General features: G+C 43.6%; 1 protein-coding gene across 4 annotated transcripts in view; it reads left to right on the forward strand.

Annotated features, from left to right (window-relative positions):
* Positions 1–19,286, forward strand: part of PDE1C (phosphodiesterase 1C) — a 539,497-nt gene that overhangs the window by 120,169 nt on the left and 400,042 nt on the right. For all 4 annotated transcript variants that reach the window (XM_025291219.3, XM_025291215.3, XM_044946685.2 and 1 more), the window contains exon 3: positions 1,049–1,220. In XM_025291219.3, coding sequence (XP_025147004.1) covers positions 1,049–1,220 — 172 coding nt within the window. The remainder of the gene's footprint in view (positions 1–1,048; positions 1,221–19,286) is intronic.

Raw genomic sequence — 19,286 nt, forward strand, 5'->3', positions numbered from 1 at the left:
GGTTTTCCAGAACAGAGCATGTCTGGGGTATGCATGTAACACAGGTGTCTTACAGAACAGCCTACAGAAGCTAGAAACATGCTTAATACATGGGGTTCTATATTGTGGGGTAAAGTGCCACTTTCAATCCATCATATCAAGGGTACCTGATATCCGTATAACTTATCTTTGTTGATATTGACCTTGACTACCTGGCTGATCGGACTGTAATTTGTGGCACTGTACCTACTTCATGTCTGCCTTGAATGTTCATCTCGTATGTTTGGAGTGTTTCTAGGGTAGGATATTGATTAACGTTCAGTGTCGTTTTCCTTGAGTCTTGAGCTTCCAGAAGAATGAACCTGCCTATCGTGGGTTCTGGCTGTCTTTGGGGTGGGTGTCTCCATAGACTAGAGGTTTGAAACTTGGGTCTTGGGCAAGATAAATTCATGGGGAGACTTGTGTCTGAGCATCCTCCGTGCATGCATGCTAAGTTGCTCCAGTCGTGTTAAACTCTTTGTGACCCCATGGACTGTAGGCTCCTCTGTCCATGGGATTCTCCAGACAAGAACACTGGAGTGGGTTGCCATGCTCTTCTCCAGAGGATCTTCCCGACCCAGGGACTGAACCTGCATCTGTTACGTCTCCTGCATTGGCAGGCGGGTTCTTTACCACTAGTGCCACCTGAGAAGATGTCTGAACATCCTACTGTTCTCTAAAATGGTAGTCCTGTGTATACTTCCAATTGCTGAATAAACATATCAGTGAATACTGACAACTGTCAGGAGTTAGAGTTGATTACCACTGAAATGAAACAGAATATATATTCGTAATACTTAGCTGTCTGTTAAGATACTCAAGAGTATGAACCTATTTTTGTATATAAATTTAAAAAATCCTGGTTACTCCATAAGTTAAAATCTTTTGGAGTCCTCCGATGTTGGTGCAGATCATGAAAAATATGTCAGTGTCACTGCTCTGCTTTTGAAAATCCTGAGTTGGGCAAGGCACGACATGGAGTTGGTTGGTAACTCACCTGCATCCTTTTATTTTTCCCCTCGTGCTTCAGGGTCTAAGTCGCAGAACTGTCTGTGGAACTCCCTCATCGATGGGCTCACCGGGAATGTCAAGGAGAAGCCACGGCCTACAATTGTCCACGACCCCCGGCCACCTGAGGAAATCCTTGCTGATGAATTGCCTCAGCTCGATAGCCCGGAAGCCTTGGTGAAAACGTCCTTCAGGTTTGGTGGATTGCAGCTCAGTTTGTTCCTTCTTGTTTGTGTGTGCAGTGATTTCAGTCCAGTTGGACGCATTGTCAGCGTGGCCAGAAAATTACCTCATTTCCTTGCACTTAATTAGACTTGATGAAGAAGTGTTGGAATTAGTGCTCACTGGACTTGTGGCTGGATTTCCTGAAAGTATTGAGGACTGTATCAGTAGTTAAGTTGCTGTTGATACTTAATTGGTATTGGCATCTAAATGCTGAGGCAAAGAATTTACTGATACTGGCAATTTGAATGGGATTAATGAGTCTTTTGCTTCAGAGGAGGTTGAAGCATGGAGATAAGCACACAGAGAAAAAGCATGTGGTGGGGATGAATTCAGCCGGGTGCCTTTAGTGTCCCTTGCTGGGGGAAGAGTTCTGGTTATGAGAGATGTGAGGGCTGTGGGGTCCTGAAAGGAAATGGGGGATCTTCTTGTGTGGTTTCCCAGGTGGCTGTTGACTCTGTTCTTATTCATCGTTTGGTTTTGCCTCTTCTCTCAAAAGTCTCTTGTGTTTTCTTTTCATATTGTATTCCACTTTTGTCATAATTGTATTTGTATTAAATAACAATAAGTCTGAGTATGGATGTGGTATAGAAGTGATTTTTTTTCCCTCAGTGGGTCTTTTCAACTCACTTTTGGAATACATGGTCGTACTGGTATCAGAAATGAAGATTTAATGATTTTGCCAGCCTGCCTTCCTCCCTGCTTCCCTTGTTACCCTAATTTTACTGCTTTCATTTTTCTCTGCATTGTCTAAGACTCTCATACCCTCCACATGGCTAGTAGAATGCATGAACTTCCCTTTTCTTCCATCATAGACAAATCAGACAAGATTTGGAGTCCAGGAAATACATCTGAAAACTGTGCTCTCCTTTGCATGCAGGTGATGTGTGTAATCTCCCAGTAAAAGCCATTTCATTGTGCGAAGGTTCTCAGTGTGGACTGAATTACAGATGAGTTCTGAAAAGGAGTGATGAATAGGGGGTTGGATTTCTTTATATAACGTGACTGATGCAGTGGCGGGACCAGAATTGCAAGGCAAATGCTTTTCTTATTCCTCATAAGGGTTTGGTTACTGCATTGTGAGGTTTAAATAAAATAAAACCCACTCAAGTAGAGAGAATGAACCTGCAATTCTCTGCAAGTGGCTGTGAGGGAAGAGGGGAGGGTGAATGGCTCTCGTGGTCTGTGCGTTCCCATCTCCAAGCATCTCCGGTGCAGTCAGCCCCTTTGTATTCTGTCTTCTGGTAGCTATGCCTTCCACCCCAAACCAGGTTCATGGTCTTCTTCAGTGAATGGCTGAAGAGTTGCTCTCATGAAGAGAACATCTTATTTGCTAACCCAACTCCATTACCATCATCCCTTCTCTTTGCATCCCCTCCGTGCTGTTTAATAGAGAAACTGTACTGATGGCCATGAACTTCTTTTGATCCACTAGTTATATTATGTGTCAAGGTCTCAGTTCCAGAAAGAGATTAAGTTATAAGTTTGTTAAGATCAAGATTTACTTCTGGTTCCTTGTAGTGCTTTGGTGTGGTTGGTGTAGTGTTTGGTGTAGTGCTTTTGGTGTGGTAGGCATATTTACACAGCAGGTGTAGATATGCCAGTTGTTCAGCAGTGGGAGCCAGAAAGGTATTGGCATTTGTTATTCATTTATTGGTCTCCTTAATGCAACTCTGCTATCCTGGAACCATCCTTTCTTTCAAGGAAGATAGTTGATTGCAACAGCTATGTTAGAGGGTAAGTATTCTCTAATGTAGCAGTCCTTAACTGTGGTAGTCATGTCAGTTGTGAGATTTGTTGCAGATAAATTATTATAAGCCAAAGATGGGAACAGCTTGCTTATCGAGAAATAAATTTGAGCAGGATCAAGGTTGCCCTTGTAATAATGCTGCTTGTTTTCTGTACGCCTTTGGATTTCACAGAAGGAGTGAGTTATAGCTGGATTGTAAATAATGCTGATAGGAATATATCCCTGTGTGTTCCCCCACCTCACCATTTACTCCAGGAGTGAAAAAACATGAGAACTGCTGACTCCAATGTTAGTGAGTCTGGGAAATCTAGGAAGACTGGTGTGTTATACTCCTAAACTTCAGGGGTGCATCTGTGATCAGTGCTCTCAACCCTAAGATAACTTCAGTGTAGTCATTCCTTTGCTGAGACTGAGGTGTTGGGTTCTTTTTTCTGACTCTGAAATTCAGAGCCTCTCAATCACCATGCCTTGTGTGTATGTGTGTGTGTGTGCTTTGGACACATTTATACACAACCCCACACCCCGTTAAGGGATCCAGGCATGTGACTGTGAACATCCTGCCCTTTGCAGTTCTGCAGAGTTGTGTTTACTGTGGAGGAGCATGTGATTCTCATGAGTTGGCATCATGTGTCCTCATAGCTTCCCTGCAGGAGCGTTACTACTGAGCAACACGGGGTAAGGGGTAACTTCGCTTGCTCTCTTCTCTTTCTCCTTCTTCACACATGGAGGGCATTTGGAAATTTGGGGCCACAAAATATGGTCATTTTTTTTTTCTCCCTTGGCAAGGAAATGCCTCTTTATCAGTGCTGGAGTTGTTCCTGTGGGAATCAGACCAAGGGACCCTCACTGGGACCCTGATGCTCAGCTACTTCCTCCTACAGGAGATGCTCTGTCCTAAGGGCACCTCTTCCATCAGCCTCTGGAATGAGTGTATGTGGTAGGTGGGGGCATCCGCCCCAGGCAGCAGCTGGGGACACACCTGCAGGCAGTGGTTGGCGGCCGTCTCCTGCTCCTCCATGCCTTTGAGTAATACACACAATGTGAATTATATCAGACTTGGGTTTTGTGGCTCCAGGTGTAGACACTGTGGGCTCTGAAAGCTCATGAAGCCTCTGGCATGAAAAGTCTGCTTTTAAGACTGAGACTTATGAAAAGAAGAAAGCAGGAACCATAACTAAATAAAAAGACTTCATTGTTTAGGAAGTAGACACTCCTGGGAACTGCACCCGAGATGCCTGTCTTCCTTTTTCCTCACCTCTTGTTCCTTTGAACCTTGTTCTACTCAGGGTTTTCTTAAAAGAAATGAGAGAATATGCTGAAACTGGAGCTTAAGGAAGACAGATTGCTCCAGCCAGTCTGATTAGTGACAGGAACCTCAGGAATTACCACTAGAGGACCCAAGAGAACAGGAAAGAGCGGCTGCTGAGCATCCTTTTCTCCCCAGCTTCTAGTGTGCACGTTTGCCAAGGTGGGACCTGGCCCAGATTGTACTGAAAGTCAAGGAAACCCATGTTTATTGAGCATCGACTGGAACCGTCCATTTGTTTGCTCATGTAATCTTCTCAAATACAAACAAGATGAGTAGTGCTATTCCAGTTGTACAGGTCACGAAACTGAGTCCTAGAGAGATCAATTAGCTTACCCACAGCCATCCAGCAGGAGGCAGAGCTGGAAATTTCAGTCCAGTCTGCCTGGTTCCAAAGCCTTACCCTCTCCAGTGTGTTCCACTATCACCACGCCACCTTGACTTTCCTGCTCCTGGGTTTGCTCGTGGTGAAATAAAGATGGCATGATTGGCTCTACTAATTTGGATGTGCAATTTGGATATGTAGTGAGGCTTATCCTATGAGACTGACCCTGTTCTATTGCACTAAATCCTTTTTCTAGTCCAAATTTATATTTTTAATCCACTTATTCTTCTTGGGTAGGAGCCCTTTAAGGCAAACTTTGTGTCCAACAAATTCCTTGAGGGATCCTATTAAATGCAGATCCACATTCATTAGATCTGGGTTGTAGCCTGTGAATCTAACAAGTACCCAAGTAATGTGATGGTCCAAGGACCACCCTCTGAGGAGTGAGTCATGGGCTTTGGAATATCACAGGCATGAATTTGCACTCTGTCTTCTAAACTATGTGATTTGAGTTATGACTTTGATTCTCAGTTGCCTTATTTTACAAATGAAACAGTGAAATAACAATATAATGGCCTTGGGCCCTATAGCTGGTATTAAGTAAATGATGAATAAGACAGACCCTAATTCCTTCGCTCTTCCAGGTTTCAAAACCCTCTTTAGGAGTGGATTGATCCTCCACACCTTGACCCCTTCTTCTGTGACTGGGCTCTGCAGTGAGCCCCAGGCTGGGAATATGAGCCTAGTAGGTACTTTGTGAGCAAGACCAGCCACTGGTCTTGCCTTTGTGGGCAGTAGTGGAAATTCTGAAGCCAACCAGTGCGTTGGCCAATTCAGTTATTAGTGCTTACCTTGAATTATGGGACTCAACATAGACAGAGTTGCCAGGTTTGGGGAATTTTGCATTTGGAAGAAGAGCATGTTCACTCCCTGGAGAATCACTGGGGGTTTGATGAGCTTCTGTTCCCACGTTGAATGGACTTATCTGGGTTCTGGCAAAAGTGTTCCTGATTCTATACATAGCTTATTGAGAATATGTTCCAGAGAGCAGAATTACATTGAGCCAACACCCTTGGCTGCAGATGAGATTAAGTTCTTGTCAGATCCCATTTAATGGATTATGCTTTCATTGCAGAATTACATTTTTGAACTCATCCTCATTTTGGCTTTTGGCAGTCATTTTTCCACCAGGGGCTGTGGCCAAGAAGCCAGTTTCTAACTTGATTACTTTCAGGAAATGTGCAATCTGGCTGATGATACAGTGTGGCATGGGGTAGCATCCCCTGTAGCTTTGGACCCCACCCTGGGATGAGTCATGGGTTAAAATTCCCAATTAGCTCATAGGAAGTCTGCTCACATGTCTTTCTCTATAACCATATGTTGGTCACCCACTGGGAACTTCGGGGACCCCAACTTCTGTGACTTGTGCTGCCTCCTGGGAGTTGACATTTTTCTTCTCTAGTCTTCACTAATCCTAAGCAGTAGACTCTTGCTCAAATCTGTAAAGGGGAAAAATGAAAGAATGAATTCTGATTTTTTTTTTAACTCAGTAATTTCTGTTGTAACTTTGGCTTCCCACAGGGGAAATATTGATATTTAGGCTTTTCTTTATAAGCAAGTTTTTATAGACAACTTTTTCAGTGTTGGAAATTGACAAAGCATATATTATGTAGACACTTCCATCTGCATTCTTCCTAGTCCTTCCATTGGTATTTTGGGAAAGTGGGAGTTTGTCTTTGTGGTGGCCTTATGAATGCACCTTTCCCATCTCTGACCACAGGGAACATGCTTCACCCATGGTCCTGGCTTCTGCATGAGGATATTTGTCCCTGTGATGGTTCCGTCTGTGTTTCTCAAGGGCACTTTCAGCCAATGACTGAGAGTGCCAGGGGTCCTAAGGGTGACCATTCCTGGGAGACATGGGTCTCCTCTGACAGGGACATCTGCTTGAGAGCTCCCCAATGACCTCCGTGAACTTTCTTTAGAATTGCACTGTGATCTAAGATGCTGCCACCCAGCCTTCTTCCTTCTCTACTTCACTGGGAGTCAGATCTGCATCTCACCTTTCCCTACCTCTTTGGCTTGTTGCCCATTTTCTCTTTCACATGTTTCCCCCTGATAAATTATTTGCATATCTAATCCTTCCTTGGCACTTGCTTCTTTGAGGGCCCTGGCTGATGCAGTCTCCCACTATGCTGTGATCCTCCACTGGCCCACCACTGCCTGCTCTGTGCTGTGGACACAGCTTCCAGGCTACTGGCCTAGAAATCCTGGGCCAGTTTCTCTACTTGATTTTATAGTTTATATTTGATGCTGCATCTTCCCCATGGGCTCTAGTAGTGAGATGAACGTGGGGCAGGCCACAATTTTTTTTTCTAGTGTTTTGTACTTTTATTGCTCACTAGGGACTTTGTTCGGAGAAGGCAATGGCACCCCACTCCAGTACTCCTGCCTGGAAAATCCCATGGAGGAGCCTGGTAGGCTGCAGTCCATGGGGTCGCTGAGGGTTAGACATGACTGAGCGACTTCACTTTCACTTTTCACTTTCATGCATTGGAGAAGGAAATGGCAATCCACCCCAATGTTCTTGCCTGGAGAATCCCAGGGACGGGGGAACCTGGTGGGCTGCCATCTATGGGGTCACACAGAATCGGACACGACTGAAGTGACTTAGCAGCAGCAGCAGCAGGGACTTTGTTAAAACATTGAGATTAACTAAAGAAACTACAGCCTAAGAAGGGAGCATTTAAAATTATACCCCAAATATAATTGTTTCATTTGTACAGGGAGATGCTGAAGAATGCCGGACATTGTATAGATGGTTTGCCAGCCAGTGGACCAGTTTCCAGGGCTAACTTCCACTTGAGAACACATCCTTTTTCAAGCCAGACACTTTCTCATCAGGCTCTTGTGGAAGCCAGGTTTTCATTGACACAAATGGTGCTCATCTGGGTGTTCTCAACCTCTCAGTCTATGCCTAAATCAGAATAACCTTTGGCAGCACATTTAGCAAAGTGTAAGTCAGTCATCCTAGGATAATCCCACTGAGAGGAGTGGTGGGGAGAGGTGTCTTCAGAACTGTTTGGTAGGGGAGGGGCTGGGATCCTCCTGGAGCCTCCGTCTCCATTGCTGTGCCAGTGTGCAGTCTGGGTCAGCCTCCCATGCTTCCTGATGAGCAACAGGAACTTCTGTCATAGGTCACACGGAAACCTGAAGTGTGCAGGGAGTCCCTGAAGTTCTCTCTAAATGAAGGAAGGCCTCTGTCTCTCTCTCTGGCAGCGCTTTGTATCCCACTGGGGTCTGATCATGATTCTTAGGTACTTCTGGGTCAGATGGTCTGGCATTTAATCCTTGGCTACTTGGGCCCCATGTCAACCTCATGAGCTAACTTCCCAGTCATGAATTCAGGTAACTTCTGAGGTTAGGCCTCAGGAGCTTGTGGGGACCTCTGGGGCCTGTCCAAACCACATAGAACCCAAGAGACAATTTGGGAAACTAAAACCCAGTCTTCCTGTACCTGACTTTACTGGCCACAAATGTGGACCTTCTGCTTAATGGGTGGATGTCCTTCTAGAAAGAGAAGATGAAGTCTCTCCCCTGCCTTGTCTGCCTTGGTTTCCCTTCTCCCTATAACCCCCCCAAATATGAAAAACTGGGCCTCTGGCTCCCTGCATCTCTTATGTTATAACCCCCCTCTCTTCCCTGGGACCAGGCTAAGTCTTGATGGTAGATGAGGTAAAGAGACAGATTGACCTAACTGATATGGGCCTCTACCCTGGGAACTACCTCAGAAGCACCATATGTTATGCCTTACAAACTTTCAATGATGAATGACTTTACCTAATTTTTCTGTGGTAAAATTAAAGTTCCCTAAGTAAAAACAAAGCAAAACCCTTTGAAACTGTGCCCTGAAGTAGTGCATGTCTGGATATCCCTTGATTGGTGATTGGTCCCTGTCTTCGGAGTCGGGGAACCTTGGCTTACATTATGAACTTCACAATAATGTGACCATATGTTTTACTCAGTAGAAATTTTTGTTCCCATTTTCAGCCTTAGGACAGGGTTTCTGCCCTTGCTAGCAGGAGGGGGAAGGTTTCCTTCTTGTTGACTCTTTCTCGTAATAGATGCTCTCTTCCCATTAAGTGTTCAGTGCATGTTCTGCAGTCATATCCCATGCCTAGTGCTAGAACCACACGATGTGAACTGAACCAGTACATAGTCCCAGCCCCTGGACTTCACAGGGATCAGTGACCATGTTGAATGGCACTTGGTGTAACCATGAAACAGGCCAGCCTGGAAACGTAAAGCTGAGGCCAAATATGGCAGGGCATTGTTTACCATCAGAAGAAGATTCAGTTTTATTCCAGGCAGAGATCTTTGGAGGCTTTGGAGATCTTTGAGGAAGCAGAAAGAAAACAGCATATTTTTTTATGATTAAATTACAGTGTTAGGATTTATATTTTCATGCCTTGGTCCTCTTTACATAGCACATCAAAACTAATGTTTCCTGGCCTGCAGCAGAGGTGGAATAAAGGGGCTGGAATAATGGAGCTGGAAAACAGCATGGGATTTAAACACCTATGGAGAAAGGGCATGGAAAACCTGGGGAAGAAACTTTTGAAAATATGTTTTCCCTCATGGGTATGAACAGGGACCAGTTTTTTCAATTACTTCTAAATGCAGTAGTAGCTAATGGTTATTGATTAGACATCCCCAAAACTGTAGTCTAGCTGTTCCCATTTATTGATTACTGTTAAGTACAGCTAGAGGTGAATTTGCTAAGATGAATTAGACTCCAGAGGCCAGCTTGGTTGGGGAAGGATGGTTGTTTGAACAAGAGCTGCAGCATGCTTGTCTTCCTTTGGAAGAGGTAATGATTCCAGCTTGGGTGATGGGGTCAAGTGTTTGAATGCAGGCACACTGAAAACTGTCTAAGAGTGTAACTCGTGCACACTCTACAAAGTTAGAAACAGGAAGATATGAATCAAATAGCAAACTTGGATTATGGATCCAAACCTTGATCTGTTCATCAGTTTCATTGTTTGAAAATGATCCAGATTGAGAATTAGAAAAGGGATATATGAAGGGAGCTGAATTACATTTATTAAATTTTGTGTTTCTTCACTGTTCTGCTAATTATTATCTTTGACCATGTCTGGCCATGTCAGGGTTGAGTTTTCTTTGTCGTTGGGTTTCCATGGGTAGCACTGAATTGGGCTTTTGTGTCTAGCTCTAAGCCAACTGGTAGGTACCTATTAAATATATTGTTTTTCAAAAATGATTTTTGATAATTTTTAAACCTTCAGAGAAGTTGTAAAAATAGGAAAATGAACAGCTGTTTATTTTCCACCTAGAGTCACTTGCTTGCTTGCTATCTAATCAGTCTATCATCTATTTACCTTTGTTTTTTCTGAATCTTTTAACCCTAACGTGTAGACATTGTGGCCTTTCGGCCTCAGCTTGTATTACTTAAGAATGAGACCATTTACTTACACAGTGTAATTACCAAATTCAGGAAGCTTAACTTTGATATAATACTATTTTCTGATATACAGCCCTGCTGGGAGCCGGCGAGAGGCACTCCACTCATGGCAAAGGTCATGAGGAAGGAGGCTCAGCATATGCAAAGGTGGGATCGAGCCTCAGGAGTCCCCCTGGATATTCTTGAGCATCTACCCCAAAAAAACCAGAGTCTGCCTACTTTATTGCTTTGTGCTCTCACCTCTGACTTTATTGGGGGCTGTCCCCCACCACCATCTCGCTCTCTCTGACAAAGAGATAACTTACAGCTCCAATTAATAAAGTTCCTGGGCGTTAGGAGTGTTTAAATCCAAACCCCTCAGATAGCTCTCTAACTCGCCTGACAAGTTTACCCGGACTCCTACAGCTATGCATACAATTGTTTACAGTCTCTCAGCCGTGAGAGGCACGGGAAGCTTAAGATATTCAAATAGCTTAGAGCCTCTCAGAGAGTTAGAAACTGTCAGAAAAAAACTAGTAAAAGATTTCATTGATGAGCCAATGCTTGCTGCCAAGTTTCCACATCCCCTGTATTGTATCCTTGAATGTGTATTAATTAATATAGTTGGTATGTAGAAAAAATAAGTAGTGGCCTTGGTGTTAGCAACTTTAGACCCTTAAGGTAATAAATTTTTTCCTTTGTTGTAAACCCACTGCACCTCTGCCCTATAGGAATGTAACTTTATCTAACACCTCCGGAGGATGGCTCCAAACCTTAAAATAATTACTCTTAGAGAAAATAAGTCTTACGGTTGACAAACCTTTGTCAAGAGTCATAAAATGTTAATAGGCCTTCTGGCCAGAAGATGATGTAAATCACCTAAACCATTTGTATAAGATAAGTGTGCAGAAAAGAAACCCTGGTTTCGATAAGGATCAAAGACTGCTGACTTTGTATGATTTCACATCCCCTATTATCCTCTATGTGCAACTTAGGGTATAAAAGCCCCTGTTGAAAATAAAGCTGTGGGCCTTGCTCACCGAAGCTTGGTCTCCCCATGTCTTTCTTTTTCTCAGTTTCTGGCTGAAGTTTCCATCTGGAGCGCGGAGGTCCTCTGCGACCATTTATTTGCCTGGGCTTCTAAGACCCACTCGAGAAGGTGTCTAAGATGGGGCACCTTCCGCTATTCGAGAGGGTGCCTGCGGCCTCCTTGGTCAGAGCTAACCTGGTGTCACAGGTTATATTGATTTTCCACGTAAACCAAGCTACTCAGCCTCTTTTCTCCACTGAATTTTCCTACTGAGCTATCCTCATTCTATTACTCTTTATATCTCTAATTAATATTTAAATAAATCGCTCACGCCGTCTCTCCTTTGAATATCCTGGATCAGCCGGGGCTGGACCTTAGTACAGCCCACATTCAGATTTCACCAAATGTTCCAATAATGTCTTTTATGGCAATCATTTTTCTCATCTAGAACACTTTCCTGAAGCACGTTATGCTGATTGTCATGACTCTTTAGTTTCATTTAATTTGAAGCCGTTTTCTAGTCTATGCCCTTCATGGCATTAACATCTTGAAGCAAATAGCTCATGTGTTTTGCACTGCAGAATGTTCCTCCATTTGGAATTGTCTGATCGTTGCCTTGTGATATGACTCAGGTTATTCATGGTGACAGGACTACTATGTAAGTGACGTAGATGTTGTGCCCTTGGTGCAGCAATAGAAAGAGGATTGTCGCTTGTCCCATTACTGGTGATGTTAACTTGGATTATTTCATTGTTTGCCCCAACATGTCCACAGTAAAGGTGCCAGTCTGCCCTTTGTAGGTAATTAGTTATCTGTGAGGAGATAACTTGGAGATGATGTAGATGATCGCTTTATTTATTTAATTAATTAATTACTTATTGGTTGCTCTGGGTCTTTGTTGCTGTGTGAGGGCTTTCTCTAGTTGCAGCAATAAGGGGCAACTCTGTTGTGGTGCATGGGCTTCTCATTGCTTGGCTTCTCTTGTTGTAGAGTGCAGGCTCTAGGCTTGTGTGCTTCAGTAGGTGCAGCATGTGGACTCTAGAGGGAGAGCTCAGTAGTTGTGGTGCATGAGCTTAATTGCTCTGTGGCATGTGGAATCTTCCCGGATCAGAGGTTGACCAGGGATGGAACCCATGTCCCCTGCATTGGCAGGTGGATTCTTATCCAGTGCACCACCAGGGAAGTACAGTGATCTCTTTCTTAAAAAACCTTTATGCAATGGTTTTAGCATCACTTGATGTTTCTTGCCTGAATCAATGATAATATCTGACTCTATTGTTCTCAATTTATTAAATGGCATTTGATGATAAATAAGAGTTTCCCCTTCCTCCTTCTCTTGCTCCTTTTCTGTATTGTAGTATTAATATGGACTCTGGATTTTTCTTTCATCTGATGTTGTATAAGCCATTATATCTTCATCCTACCTGGACCCCAGGGGGGCTGTTTGTGAGAGAAAGGACACAAAAGGGGTTGGTGTGAGCAGTGCTTTAGTCTAAAATGCATCAACCCTAATAGGCAGAAATAAGTTTGACTTGGAATGTAAAGAAGTGTATCAGCAAATCCAAGCTCTTATCTCCTGTCCTGCCAGAAGGGATTCCATGGGGTCCTTTCATCTGATGGAAGGCTGTATTTTGACCTGAATCTGCTGGTGCCACTGGAATTATAAGAAATTGCAGCATGGTGAGAGTGACATTGTTTTCCCATCAATTTGCCATGAAGTGAGAGGACCAAATGCCATGATCTTAGTTTTTTGAATGTTGAGTTTTAAGCCAGGTTTTACACTTCATGGCAAATAGATGGGGAAACAATGGAAACAGTGACAGACTTTATTTTCTTGGGCTTCAAAATCACTGCAGATGGTGACTTCAGCCATGAAATTAAAAGATGCTTGCTCCTTGGAAGAAAAGCTGTGACCAACCTAGACAGTATATTAAAAAGCAGAGACATTACTTTGCTGACAAAGGTCCATCTAGTCAAATCTATGGTTTTTCCAGTAGTCATGTATGGATGTGAGAGTTGGACCATAAAGAAAGCTGAGTGCCAAAGAATTGATGCTTTTAAACTGTGGCATTGGAGAAGACTCTTGAGAGTCCCTTGGACACCAAGGAGATCCAACCAGTCCATCCTAAAGGAAATCAGTCCTGGGTATTCATTGGAAGGACTGATGCTGAAGCTGAACCTCCAATACTTTGGCCACCTGATGTGAAGAACTGACTCATTGGAAAAGACCTTGATCCTGGGAGAGACTGATGGCAGGAGGAGAAGGGGATGACAGAGGATGAGATGGTTGGATGGCATCACCGACTCTATGGACATGCTGCAGTCCACGGATCGCAAAGAGTCGGACATGAGTTATCGTCTGAACTGAACTGACAGTGACATAGAGTGTGTTGGGGGAGGTATTACTTAGCCATAGAAAGGAGTTTGAATGTATTGTCTGGACTTCTAACTAGTCTCCAAGTCTTTTCTCTCCCCCTTTTTCTGCCATGTTGTGCTGCTGCTTGCTTTCAGCTTTTGTAGCCCAGTGTCTGATGTCTGTTCCAAACCCCATGGTCCGAAGAGTTGCCTGCATCTTATCACTGATGGGTATAGTGGGAATGCCTGAGCTCCGATTTTAATCCCAGCTCCATCCCTCATCTGCTCTGTGACCTTGAGCAGGCAATTTAAGCTGAGCCTCAATTTCCTCATCAGTTTAAAGGAATTAAATTGTTTCTTCCAGGGGTACATGTGAGAAGTCAAGGGGGCCGTGCTTGTCAAGCAGTGTTACTGTGTCTGGTATCAGCAAGTGCTCTATAGCAGTAGGTAATGTGCAGTTTGCTGTAGACCCTGTGTTGTGTGAAGATGCTCACGTTATCTGGCTGTCCCTCAGGTGTGTCCTTTAGTGTGAAAAGCCACTCTGACACCGGGGACCTTTGAGGCACCTTGCCCTCTCTTAAGTCTCTCTCATTTTCCTCTTAATTCTTGTCTAGTCCCATTGTGTGTAATAACAGTAGCTAACCTGACTGAAGATTTTTGTGCCAAGCAGTTTTCTACACACTTTACATGCTGTCTATTCAATTTCCCCAACAACCCTGGGAGATTTTATAATTTTTATTGCTTTAATTTTACAGACGAAGAAACTGAGATGTAAAGAAGTTAACTTGCTGAAGGTCATACCACCAGTTGTTGGGTATGGGTGGGATTCAGAGCCATACGTTCTGGCTCCAGAACCCACATACAACCGCTAGACCACACTGCCTCCCTGGTCTAGCATGGAGTGGGTCTGGATTCTCTGGTTTTATTGCTGGTGTGGATTTGCTTTCAGCTGGGCTCCTGCTTCTTGCCTACTTCCCAGTAAAGTGCCAGCATCAGCCTACTCTCTTCATTTCCTGACGTTTCCTCATGCCTGGGGTTGACTCTTACTGCATCACCAACTGCCCTGCCTGTCCCTGCCTCCTGTAGTACATAGCTCAGCCTGAAAATGCAGCTTTAGCTGCTGGGCCGGAGAACTGGAAAGCTTAAGACTCACTGCTCTCCTGGCTGTGAGCTCATATGCTTGCTATCCATAGGCCTCTTCTGTGAGCTTGTCACCAGCATCCCCCTGCAGTCTTGCCAGAGCTCTGTCTCTGGCAAGTGAACCATGGTGGCCATGAACCTGGTACTGGGGCCTGGTAGAGGCAGATGGCTTAGAACTGGGACTTAGAATCAGGCAAAACTGCGTTTCTCTTCCAATTCTGTCACTTACCACCTTGGGAAGGTTACTCGACTTCTCTTGGCCTCAGTTTTCTTTCTGCAAAATGGAAACAGTAGTGATGGGAGGATGAAATTAGGAAAGTGTAAGGAAAAACACTTAGCATAACAACTAGTGAAATCTGAGTAAGGTCGTAGTTTAGGTAACTCTACTGTGTCCATGTCAACTTCCTGACTTTGATAACACACTATGGTTGTGTAAGATGTTATCATTAGTGGAAGCTGGGTGACGGGTACATGGGAACACTCTGCACTGTTTTATTTTATTTTATTTTTATTTTTAAACTTTACAAAATTGTATTAGTTTTGCCAAATAGCAAAATGAATCCACCACAGGTATACATGTGTTCCCCATCCTGAACCCTCCTCCCTCCCCATACCATTCCTCTGGGTCGTCCCAGTGCACTAGCCCCAAGCATCCAGTATCGTGAATCGAACCTGGACTGGCAACTTGTTTCATACATGATATTATACATGTTTCAATGCCATTCTCCAAAATCTTCAACTTATTGTGTGTCTACAATCATTTAAAAAAAGATAAAAAAACATTTAATGTAGTCCCAAATCTCAATTAATTGTAGTTTAAATTATAAATTATCAATCACTAGATGTGTCCTTTAGTACTGAGAATTCAGTTATTTGACTCAAGCTCAACTTTTTGAGGGGTGGGTGTATGTGTGTGTGTGAGAGAGATCTAAGACAAAGTAAATCAGACAAATTCTAAAATGATTTTCCCCTTTCTAATGAATGACATCCGTGGTGTCAGGAGCAACCACAGATGAATCCCTGTGTGCTGTAGTTTCATTGTCTCCCAGTTGAAAACCTTGTCTTTTACTGCACTTAGTAATCTCTGTTCTCTTCAGATTTATTACCTACTTTCTATTTCAGTGGTTCTTTATCCAAGCTGCACAGTATACTCATGGCTGATTAAACCAGCACCCCCGGGGTGGGGCCTGGAGAGCTGTGTGGTTTGAAAGCGTCTTTGGTTCTGTGGAGTGCTGCAGGCCTGGGGACCACTGTGCTGCCTGCACGGCGGGCTCTCCTTTGGCCCCCTCTGCCTTCGGCCTTCTCCTACGTCCACATTGCCTTGGCATATGCTGCTTCCACAGGGCACCATTTTTCTAATGAGCATCAGGGCCTTTCCTGACCATGGTTGCCAGGTAGACTTTGCCCCTTATCCTTATAGTATTTAGTATTATAGTATCTGGAGCGGATGTCTGGAGTTCTGGAATCATCACTGAAGGAGCCCTCCCACCCCTTGAGATGCCATATGTCCGTGCCATTTTAGATAACTGAAGTGTCACCAAATGTCCCTTATGTTGTGTTTCTCCAAAAGCCAGTTTATCAGAATGCAGGCGACATGTGTGTTTTCTCTGGGGAGTGTGATGGGTGGAAGTTTTCAGAAGGCTGCTGGGCACTGACTACTTTTGCTATGGTTTCAGTGGCTGACGTGTTTTCACCACCTTCTGAGTAAACTCACTATGGGACCTTGTCTTAGTCACCAGTCCTTTATTCGTCTTTTGTAGGATGAAGTTTTGTCATAAAAAGAATATACTTACCTTGTTGAACATTTGATGAAGGGTGAAAGAAAAAAAAAAACAAACCTGAATACAATCCCTGCTGTCATTTTGGCATTCTTCCTGAAGTCTTTATAACTAAGCCTTCTTCTTATCGTCATAATTATAGTGTGGATACAGTTTCATATCTTAATTTTTTTCACTGAATATTTTAAGCATTTTCCTAATTTGCCACATAATGTGCATGCACATGCGTGTGTGTGTGAATATATGTTGGATGTTTAGGTTGTCTCCAAGTTTCTCATTCTTTACAGGAATGCTTTGGTAAAAATTCTCATGCACCTAGAAATTCCCATATTTTAAACTGTATCCCTAAGGGCGGGCAACTAGAAATGGAAACACTGGCTCTCTTGCATTGCAGGCTGACTCTACTGTCTGAGCCACCAGGCAAGCCCATACAAGCAAAGTGAGGTTCAGACTCCTTGACTCTTAATGAACTGTACCAAAAGAGGAGCCCTGGGTCCCCCTTTCAGTGGGACTTCTTCCAGCAATTCCAATCCTTAGGTTGAGTGGGATGGTGCTCTTATCTAACAACGTTGAATTGACCATTATTACTATTTGTTTCAGGATGCCTTGTCCTTTCATTGAAGTCATACAGGGCCACTGCTGATGACTTTTGTGTCTTTTGATGACATAGTACTCACAGGAGTAGTACAGTCACTTTTTGATTGGCTCCTGGTAGATGTCAATATCATTTCTCTCTTACATACAAGCAAAGTGTGTGTTAGTTGTTCAGTCATGTCCAACTCTATGTGACCCCATGGGCTGTAGCCTTCCAGGCTCCTCTGTCCGTGGGATTCTCCAGGCAAGAATGCTGGAGTGGGTTGCCATTCCCTCCTCCAGGGGATCGTCCCAACCCAGGGATCCAACCCAAGTCTCCTGTATTGCAGGTGGACTCTTTACTATCTGAACCACCAGGGAAGCCCGTACAAGCAAAGTGAGATTCAGAGGAATCAAATCACTTGCCCAAGGGCACACAACTGAGAAGGAGCAGAGCCAAAATTAAACCTGAATTATTTTGGCCCCAAAGCCTGTGTGCTTTCCACCCCACTCCCTAACCCCTATCTGGAAACAGGAGCACAGAGACTAGAGTCATAAGTTGTTCCTGGGGGGGAGGAGTTGAAGAGGAGAGGAGAAGGAGAAGAGAAGAGGAGAGGAGAGGAGAAGGAAGAGAAAATCTTGTATGAATGATGTACATAGAGTAGAGCAGAACCCACACCAAAGAGAGAACACTTAACAGAGTAAATAAACCTTAACGGGTAAGTATGATACAGACACATACTGATTTCTCGAAAATACATTTATTCTACATCTGAGCCTCACCTGGGAAGACCCTTTGTTTTTGGATTCCAAGAGACCTGGGTTCACTGGGGTCTCTGGCATATGTCACGCAGGCAAACTACTTAATCCCAATCCTAAGCCCCAGCCCCAACATTAGTTTCCTCATGTGCAGAATGGAAATGATCATAGTTATACTTCGTGGCTATGGTGAGGATTAAATACAGTACAGTCTGTAAAGCTCAGCACAGTGCTTGATAAAGTGCAAATGTTTGTCCCCTGATACTAGGAGATGATTAACCAATACTGCAAATGAAGGAAACCTTGACCTTTCATGGTTCTCACTAAGGACTTGGCCCTATTCTAAGTGTTCTTTTAATCCTAATGATAATCTTTTGAGATAGGTACTACTACTAGTATTGCTCATTTTACAGATGGGAATACTGAAATGTAGTTAAGTAACTTGTCCAAGATCACTTAGCTCTCAAGTGGTAGAGTTGGATTTTGAATCTCAGTTCTGTCTCCAGAATCCAAGTGATTAATCACTGAACTAAGCTTAACCTTTCAGTTGAATCTGAATGGTTCTGCCCGTCCCTCTGGATGCCCATCAGCAGGATGTGAGATTTGATCACCTTGGCAAGGATCCTTCTGCATTTTAGCCATTGCTCCTCCTGGGGAAACCCTATCAAACTTAGAAGATGGATGGTTTATTTCATAGACAAGGCCAGAGGGAAGCCTTGTAGGGATTGGGCGTGGTCTTTGCCAGCTTCTGGCTTGCTGCAAGGGCATTTCCTGTTCCAGTCTCTTAATCACTGAGGATACAGTGTGGCTGATTCTCTTAACATAGTGTGAACGACATCTCCCAGAGCTGGGAGGTGATCATCCACCTCCCAAGGTGTACAAGGCAGCCCCACAATGATGTGGCCCGGTGGGAGGTGGGTCTGCTGGCAGCCAGCCAGAGTACTTTGGGAATGTGAGCAGCTCTGCTGTGACAATTGAGTGTATCTGTGGCTTGGACTCAGTTCTGCAGAGCTGCGTGACCTTGGGCATTAGGTTAGACTGTGGCCCAGCAGTTGTCACATCCTTTCAAAGGGTGACAATAGTTATTGACCCACCCAATAGCTTAGACCGGCAACTCAGAGAAAAGGATTATCTCCTTGATTCCAAATGGAAGCCCATGTTCCAAACAAAAAGTAGAAGAAGCTTTTCCTTTACTTAAGCTTCATTATCCATGGTAGGCAAGGGAGACTTGAGCTGTGCTTGCCTGTTTGTTTAAAAGAAGTTTTTTTTTTTTTCTTTAATGTTTCTGTTATGAATGTGATCTATGCTCATAGAAAAGGGAAAAGAGGAAAATGCTATTCATTTTTCTTTCTTTTCAAATGGTTAAAATTTGATTTCTTCTATGAATATGTTGAACTTTTCTTTAATCACACAGTATCATGTTCTAAGATTTAACATTATAACCCACCCAACATTTTTCCATGTTTAAACTTTCATGAGCATCAAAAACTTTGAAATGCTGTCACTTAGTGGTGGTACCATAATTTAGTAAACCACTGTTGATATTTGAAGTTTTTCTAGT

Source organism: Bubalus bubalis, chromosome 8, assembly GCF_019923935.1.
Source record: "Bubalus bubalis isolate 160015118507 breed Murrah chromosome 8, NDDB_SH_1, whole genome shotgun sequence".
NCBI lineage: Eukaryota > Metazoa > Chordata > Mammalia > Artiodactyla > Bovidae > Bubalus > Bubalus bubalis.